General features: G+C 48.7%; 1 protein-coding gene across 1 annotated transcript in view; it reads left to right on the forward strand.

The window, feature by feature from the left end:
* The window catches only part of GPR26 (G protein-coupled receptor 26), a 29,478-nt gene extending 22,019 nt beyond the window's left edge, over positions 1-7,459 (forward strand). Inside the window, exon 3 of the mRNA XM_003922121.4 lies at positions 241-7,459. Within this exon, the coding sequence (XP_003922170.1) occupies positions 241-472 (232 nt within the window). The 3' untranslated portion in view covers positions 473-7,459. The remainder of the gene's footprint in view (positions 1-240) is intronic.
* Positions 7,460-8,357: the final 898 nt, after the last annotated feature.

Below are 8,357 nucleotides of genomic sequence, written 5' to 3' on the forward strand. Positions count from 1 at the left end.
TGAACCCGGGAGGCGGAGGTTGCAGTGAGTCCAGGTCGCGCCACTGCACTCCAGCCTGGCGCCTGGTGACAGAATGAGACTCTGTCTCAAAAAAAAAAAAAAAGAAGCCAGTCTCAGATGAACTGAGGGTTGGGCTGGAAAATCGTGGTCCACAGGGGCAGGGACTGGAGCCCTGGTCCATGGCCACCCCAGGCTGTGCCTCGCTGTGTCCTCAGTAACGGCTTCCCTGTTTCTCCGCAGGCTGGTGGAGCTCTTCTCCACGGTGCCCATCGGCTCCCACTGGGGGGTGCTGTCCAAGTGCTTGGCCTACAGCAAGGCTGCGTCCGACCCCTTTGTGTACTCCTTACTGCGACACCAGTACCGCAAAAGCTGCAAGGAGATTCTGAACAGACTCCTGCACAGACGCTCCATCCATTCCTCCGGCCTCACCGGCGACTCTCACAGCCAGAACATTCTGCCAGTGTCTGAGTGAAGGACCACGCTCCTGCTGAAGAGTTTAGAATGAGGCAGCGGTGAGAAGAAGGGAGGGAGGGCATGGGGGCCCCTGGGCGAACACCACCAGCTGCCAGCCCCTGGCATACCCAGTGATCCTGGTTCCCTGGCTTGTAGGGGCTCCAGAGCCTGCTTCCTGGTTACTTAAGGGCAGACATTGGACAGTCCCTATTTGTCACCAAAGGATGACTATGGGCCATGTGCTAGCCTTTCTAAGAAGCTCCTGGACTCACCTGAGGCTCCCTGGGGGATGACACTCAGTTCTGTTACTGTCAAGGATGCAGAGAGCTGGTGGCAGGTGGGAAGCATGGTGTCCACCTGCCTGCTGACCACTGGATGCTGCTCCATGCTGAAGAAAAGTGACAGTCTCCAGGGGACATTTCAGCCATGCCTAAGGGAGGCTGGTCGTGGCCATTTGGCCTGGATCTAACATGGCACCTCATCTCCACACGGTAGTCGTGGCTGCTTCAATCCAAATACCATTCAGCTGGTACTAACGACATTGTGCCCAGCTGGGACTCTTGGGCTCTGTGCCTGAGGGAAAACGTTTCACAACTAGTGGCTGCCCAATTGCTGCTGGCCAGTTGTCTTAGAAATGGTCAATTGGATTCAACTTCGTCCTCTCCTTCCCCCTAAAAGCGAATGTTTATGTGTGCGGACAATCCTAGCATGAAAATGGTTTAAATAGGCTGGTCCTACACGTATTAAGTTCTTTCAAGTTTGACTGGGAGGTCACCTTCTGATTTACAAGTCCTCATTGTTGGAGCTCAGTAAAGGCAGGAGGAAGGTGGCTAGTTGGTCCCCCCTTACCCTGTTTGTGACCTGATTTTTCAGGAAGCGTTTCACCTTGTCTTATGCATCTTGTCTGGCATGTCCTGGGAGATGGATGAGCAGGAAGAGCTGGACTGAGCAGGGATTTTTGCCTTGATTTTAAGTCACTGGGTTCCATTGTCCTGGTGCCTCCATCTCCCTAGTTTCTGTAAGCCTATTAACAGAAAGTAGAGGCTGTTCAAGAAAGTGCCCTGTGCTAATGATGAGACGATGAAATTTTTATAGAATACTGCACCTGTAATACACATGCCAATCTGTTAGCAGCCCTGACTTGATTTAATAAAAACCAAGGAGAGCAGCCCCTGCTTTCTGGCCCTCTCTTCTTTGTCTACCAGTTCAAATTGACTTGCGAATACTCAGAGCAGTTACCTTTCAATCCTCAATTCTTAAGTGATTCCTCCAGGGCAGGAAGCATGGAAAGCAATGGAATCAGATGGCTCGTTCTCTCCGTCTAGCTCTTTACATCCTAACTTTGTAGGTATAGAGGGAAGGGTGTGGTCCAACAGGAAGGAAGCGAAAAGGGTCTATTGTTTTTTCTTCTAGGCAGCCCCAATTTTTAAAGAGAAGTGTGTGCATGTTTATTTGAAAAGATGTCTTAGGAACTCTTAGCGCATCCATTAGAAAACAATTCACCTGGCTTAGTCTTGTCTAGTTTCAAGGTTTCTATGGAGACTGGAATGGAGACAGGTGTAGTTTTCAAGGACACTTTGGCATCTTGAAGTTGCTTTCGGAGATGTGCTCATACTTGCTTGGGGAAGCCAATGGGGCATGACCCTTCCCAGCTTCCTGATCTGGGGTGTCATGTTGGTACCTGGAAATCAGCCATGGTGGGAGTGTTCATACCATGAAAACCAGCAAATGCTATAAATCAGGCCATCTGCCCCACAGAGAGCTGGTTGTGAAACATCTACTAGCACGCCGCTGCTAGACATGACTCTGTGTGTCACTGAAACAAAATTGCTCTGATTCAGAGTTCCTTTGGCCACTCATGTTCCAATAGCAACAGACATTTGCTTCCTGCACCTTCCATTGTCCCAACCCCAGAAGTACCACTGGGATGGAAACCAGCAGAAGCCGAGACAGGATGCTTAGCTGAATCAGAAGACAGTAGCTCACTTCTCACACAAAGGCTTTCAAAGTTGGGCAAAAGAGGAGTAGTGGCCCCGTGCATGAGGTCAGCTGGCAGCAAAATACGTTTGCATCAATATCACTTTGGGAGAATAACTGTGGCACATCCTCTGTTTGCTTTCTCTGTGCTGTAAAGGCACATGTTGTACTCCCAGTAGCAACTAGAGCTCTTTTACCTCTTCTTCTTTTTTTTACTTTTTGAGATGGTCTCGCTCTGTCACCCATGCTGGAGTACAATGGTGCCATCTCGGCTCATTGCAAACTCCACTTCCTGTGTTCAAGGGATTCTCCTGCCTCAGCCTCCCAAGTAGCTGGGACTACAGGTGCGCACCACCGTGCCCATCTAATTTTTGAATTTTTAGTAGAGATATTGGCCAGGGTGGTCTTGAACTCCTGACCTCATGATCCACCCTCCTTGACCTCCCAAAGTGCTGGGATTCCAGGCATGAGCCACTGCACTTGGCCTCTTTAACCTCTTCTTTAGCCAAGAAGCAAAATCTGTCACCCACAAGACCACATATCTTGAAAAGATGCTTTTCATAATTTTCACTATACGTCTAAAACAAATTGTACTGGCATCACATAGACAAAAACTCCAGATAAAAGTCCATTGATTGGGCATTTTCATTATTATTTGGACACAGGAATTAAATACCAAGGGAAGGTGAGAAGAAAATCACTGTATTAGCAGCCAGAGTTAGCCAACTCTGCTGTAATTACCTTTAGAGAACTGTTTATTTTCACTGCTGTACAGTCTATCAGATTTGCCCCCGGCTTTGTTACTCCCAATCGAATTAACTACCTCATTTTGTTAATTTAATTTATCAAAGGTAACATTGTTTTCTCAGATATCAAACACCTGAGATATATAGAAACACCAAGATTTTCAGCATCTGAATCAAACTAAATCTACTTGCTTGACTTCACTCCAGGGTGAGACTTGACATTTAAGGCCCAGTCTCTGGGGAACAGTTGGACTGGGTGAAAAACCTTTCAAGAAGCTTGAAAATCAGGCCCATAAAAGAGAGGCTTTCAAATTCCTAAATCCACATATAGGGCTGAGGGCTGAATTCCTAGTCCTACACAATTAGAATTTGCCTTCTTAAGTCACCCTGCAACTATTGCAGCTTTTTCTATGGCACCTTTCTGAGGGAGGGGATTAGACAGCCATGGGACCTCCAAAGCAAAGTCTATTTGCATGGGTACCGTGGTTTTTAGGTTTGTCTCGTGGTCAGCTCTCCTCTCAAAGATGGCTTTCCAGTTGCCTGCCTGTTTTTACTTAGAAACCAGGATTGGAGCCAGGCGCGGTGGCTCACGCCTGTAATCCCAGCACTTTGGGAGGCCGAGGCGGGTGGATCACGGGGTCAAGAGATCGAGACCATCCTGGTCAACATGGTGAAACCCCGTCTCTACTAAAAATACAAAAAATTAGCTGGGCATGGTGGCGCGTGCCTGTAATCCCAGCTACTCAGGAGGCTGAGGCAGGAGAATTGCCTGAACCCAGGAGGCGGAGGTTGAGCCGAGATCGCGCCATTGCACTCCAGCCTGGGTAACAAGAGCGAAACTCCGTCTCAAAAAAAAAAAAAAAGAAAAGAAAAAGAAAAAGAAACCAGGATTGGGCAGGTGGGGAAATGGATTTGAGTCATTTCAGACCAACTGTATGCACTTCTAGGACTCAGCTCAGCCTCCTGTCCCATGAGCAATAAAACTCTCTCCTCATGTTTGTGAAATTCATTTTCTTTTTCATGGTGCCTTTCTTTCTAAGAAAAGATGAAAAGAGTGGGGCCAGGGTTAGGGCCTGGTTGTCAGCCTTTTACTTGCGTGGGTACAGGTAGATGAGGCCTTCCCATGGCCGTGATGTGACCCTTGGAGGAGCCAAAGACTGCATTGTTAGAATTTAACCCAGATGCAGCTTAAACCAACTTGCCTGAGTTTAATGAGGACATTTTATCACGTGCCAGGAATCCCTTGGGTGAGCTCCTATCCTCTGGACTGGGAGCACCATATATTTAGGGTCTCATGTGTCTGAAAGGGAGCCATTGGCTCTTAAATTACTATTCACAAGAGTCACCAAGGGAGGTTGTTTAAAATGCAGATTCCAGCATCGCCTCCTCAGAGATCAATTTCAGCAGGGCCAGGCAGGACCTGGGTTTCAGCACTTTTAACATTGATGCCCAGGTGACTGATAGGAGTTGTCTTCAAACCATCCCCTAAGGAAAAATGATCTTAGACACTTGGATAAACTCAACAGAAAACTGACTGTTTCTGTTAATAAGGATCTAAGTTTCAGTTATCTTATATCTTTCCCTAATTCTCCAAACAGCTTTATTCAAGGGCTGGGGCATTTTGTTCTCAGAGGGACGAACTTGATCTCTCCATGAAATCGCAAAACCCGTCTTTATTACCTTCTATGGAGCTCCCAGGTCATGGGATGAGATGTATTTTGGGTACTGGCAGAAGATGGCAGGAAGCCTTGTTAGAGGAAGGGATCATGGCATTCAGAGGGGTTCCCTCAGAGGCACTTGCTTGGGTCTTAGATCAAACTCTGCTTGGGGCAGCCTGGCTGTGGGAGGTTATGACATCTGACACTTCGGCCACTCCCCAGAGCTTGTCCAGCCAGCCTCACACACAGGAGCTGACTCAGGCTGAGGCAGGGTCAGTGAGAGGCAGTTCTGTATGCCGGTCCCTGGGTATGAATCTCTGTTGGCTCCCAGCTCATCCCGTGGGGCTGCCAGTAATGACAGTGTCCTAACATCTGGTGAGTATGGAGGAAATACTAGATACCAGGATATGAACTCACATGGAGGGCCCTGGGATTGGCTCCAGGACCTGGGCTAGGCTGGACCTGGGGAGAGGCTGGGTGGAGCTTGACCTCCGCAGTTTGCTCTTGCGGGTTCAAGGGAGAAAGTTGTCTGCGATCAGTGTTTACAGTAGTGTTTCCCACTAATCTTCATCAGAATCTTTTGATGTAGGTGCTGTCATGATCTCCATTTTACAGATCTGGGAGGATTTGAGGTCCTGGAGGCAGGGAGGTTTGAGGGAGATTGCAAAACAGGGCAATGCTCTCAAGGAGGGCAGACCAGACCAGTGACCATGGGGAAACCCTCACCTGCACCCCACTCTGGCCACCCCAGGCTCAGCAGATGTTTTTCTGCCATCAGGAAACAGCCCCTCACTCTCAGCTCCTGGGCTAACACCCATACCCACCAGCTGGGCCTGGGGACCTCTCCCATCACATGGCTCCCACTTGCCTGGGAAGGACTTCTCTAAACTTCTCTTACTCCGTATGTGTTTCTACGGGAATTCTGAGGAACAATGCTTTGCAACAACCTCTGTGCCCAGCACATAGAGCTCACAAGCCCTTCGTGCCGACAGGGAATCTATCCAATTGTTTTGGTGTATGAGGCTCATTGTCAATCTGGATTTCCCTGAAACTCTGGGCCAGCAGCCCCCAGGAGCATCTTTCCCTGGCACCAAAGTGGACCTCTTTGTGCCTTGCAGCCAGGAGGACTGACTTAGAGGGCCTTGGTATTGGCTCTGGGACCTGGGCTGAGATGGATTTGGGGAGAGGCTAGGTGGAGCTTGGCCTCTACAATTCGCTCTTACAGATTCAGGGGAGAAAGTGGTCTGAGAGCAGCATGGTTTGCAAGTTCCACACCTTCCCGGCCGGTTCCCACTATCTCCCAGACCAACGGCCTATTAGCCCCCAGAAAGTTAGTCCAACCCCAGGCCAGCTGCCTTTGCTGTGCTGTGGCCTAAGACCGTCCTGGTCAAAGGAAGGTGGCAGGAACCTCAGGCTTGCACCTGCCTCCTCGCACCTCTGTCCACAAACATGGAGTGAAAGAGCAGAAGCCAGACACTTTTGGAAGCTGATTATCTAGAAAGGAGGAATCAGAGGTCTCAAGGAATACAACTGTGCAACTTCCTAGGGAATCTGCATCAGGAGAAAGAAGCGGCTAGAACACGTGGTGGTTTCACTCAGCCTGGCTGAGACATCACTGTGCAGAAGCAGCAAGCTGTCGGGGGTCCGGAGGAGTGGAGTCCTGGAGCTGCTGAGAGGGCAGCACGTGGCAGCTGTGGGCTCTGGCCCAGAGCTGTGAACAGACTTGCCTGTTGCTTTCCAAACATTTACTGAACACCTACTGTGTACCAGGCCATCTGTTGTGTCATGCTCTGGGGGAGACAAGTCATTCCTCTGCAGTGTAGGAAGCAGGGCTACCCTGGAAGTGGGTGCTCAGTGCTGTGGGGTACAGGGGAAGGGCTGGAGAATGTGGCTGGTGGGAAAGGAGGGTTCTAGAAGGCTTCTCAGAGGCAGTGGCATTGGGTCAGAACTTATAGTAGGGAAGAACATGTGGCTAGACACAGAAGATGGGGGCCTGCCTGATGAGGGGTCCAGTGGGGACAGCACTCAGCATGGGTCTGAGGACAGTGTCAGGTGAGGGCTGAGAGGGAGGGCAAGTGCCTCCTGAGATGGGCTGAACATGATGATGATCTGTGGCCAGTGGGAGGTAAGAGAAGTCTTGAAGTTGGGAGTATCAGAATTAGGTCTCTTTTAGAAAAGAGGATATGGAGAAAATCCTGTATTCTTAGCTACTAAAAAAGGGAGGCAAGAAAGAAAAGAAAGCAGAAGAAAAGCAAGATAGAAAAGAAGGAAAGAGAGAAGGAAGAATGGGAAAAAGGAAGAAGGAAGAAAAAAGGAAGGAAGGAGAAAAAGGGAAGGAAAGAAGGAAGGAAGGAAGGAAGGAATGAAAGAAGGGAGGAGAAATCTCATTCATTTTGAGGGGCATCTTCATTACACAGCTTGGGGAGGGAAGCATAATTCACTCTCAAGAAACCAACCACATCAGCCAGGGCACATAATCTGACAATATCCTGAGGTGAGCGAATGTTTATATTTGCCACACATTTAGTATCAATGCAGGGCCCCAGTGGGCACCGCCACATAACCCCGGGACAAATGGGAAAATCCACACAGCAGAAACAAGCAGTTGGCAAAAGCTGTCCTCATGCTACTTGGCAATTCAGTCACCTTTCCTTCACGCCCACACCTGTCTCCGGGTGTTGCACAGTTTGCCTGTACAGTGTGTCATGTAAATAGCATCTAGCATTTAAAGGTCAAATTTTATGAGTCTAATCAGTCTTAGCAGTGTTCTGGTTCATCATGTATACTTATATTTAAGGACCTTTAAAGTAATTTGGATTTTTGACTCAAAAGAGGATGTGTACCCCTTGGGGCGTGCGTGTGCTCTTAGGAACACCAGCGTGTCGCGTTTCCTGTGTCCTCTCACGCATGCTCAGCATATCAGTGGTATACTCATTCCCTGGCATGGAAGAATTGTTGCACATCTTTAATAGAAGCCAATGTCCATGATTTGATGGTTTCAAGAGCCTAAAATCTGTATGTGGAGACAGGAAGTCTACTCTGAACTGTGAGCCTTAGAATATCACCGTCAAGGCCCAAGGCTTCAGTCATGCCCAGGACAATCCTCAGGGATTGGGTTTGGTGTTGGGGGAGCACTGGATGTCATCATATTGACACTCAATTGATTGGATGACCCAAGATGGTCAGTTTCCTAAGAACTAGACCATAGTGATTGCTCATGCATCGGCTAAAATACTAAACACCCTGCACCCAAAGACAGCCTAACACTGCATTGCTCTCAACTCATGTGTTACTAAATCTTTGCTTGAGTTATTAATAGTAACCAAACCCCCTGCTCTAACAACCTTCAAATGTCAAGTTCCCCTGCAAGCTGAAATTGTTCCAAACCTCAACACTCCTGTTTTACAACAAACATGTAAGTACAACCTTTTTTGGCATGCAGAGACATTTGTGGAGTCTGGTGTGCCGCCAGCCACATCAGGATTTCCCTACGGCAAAGTGGCTAACTCTGGATCACAAACAG

The sequence above is a fragment of the Saimiri boliviensis genome, chromosome 12 (assembly GCF_048565385.1).
Source record: "Saimiri boliviensis isolate mSaiBol1 chromosome 12, mSaiBol1.pri, whole genome shotgun sequence".
Lineage (NCBI taxonomy): Eukaryota > Metazoa > Chordata > Mammalia > Primates > Cebidae > Saimiri > Saimiri boliviensis.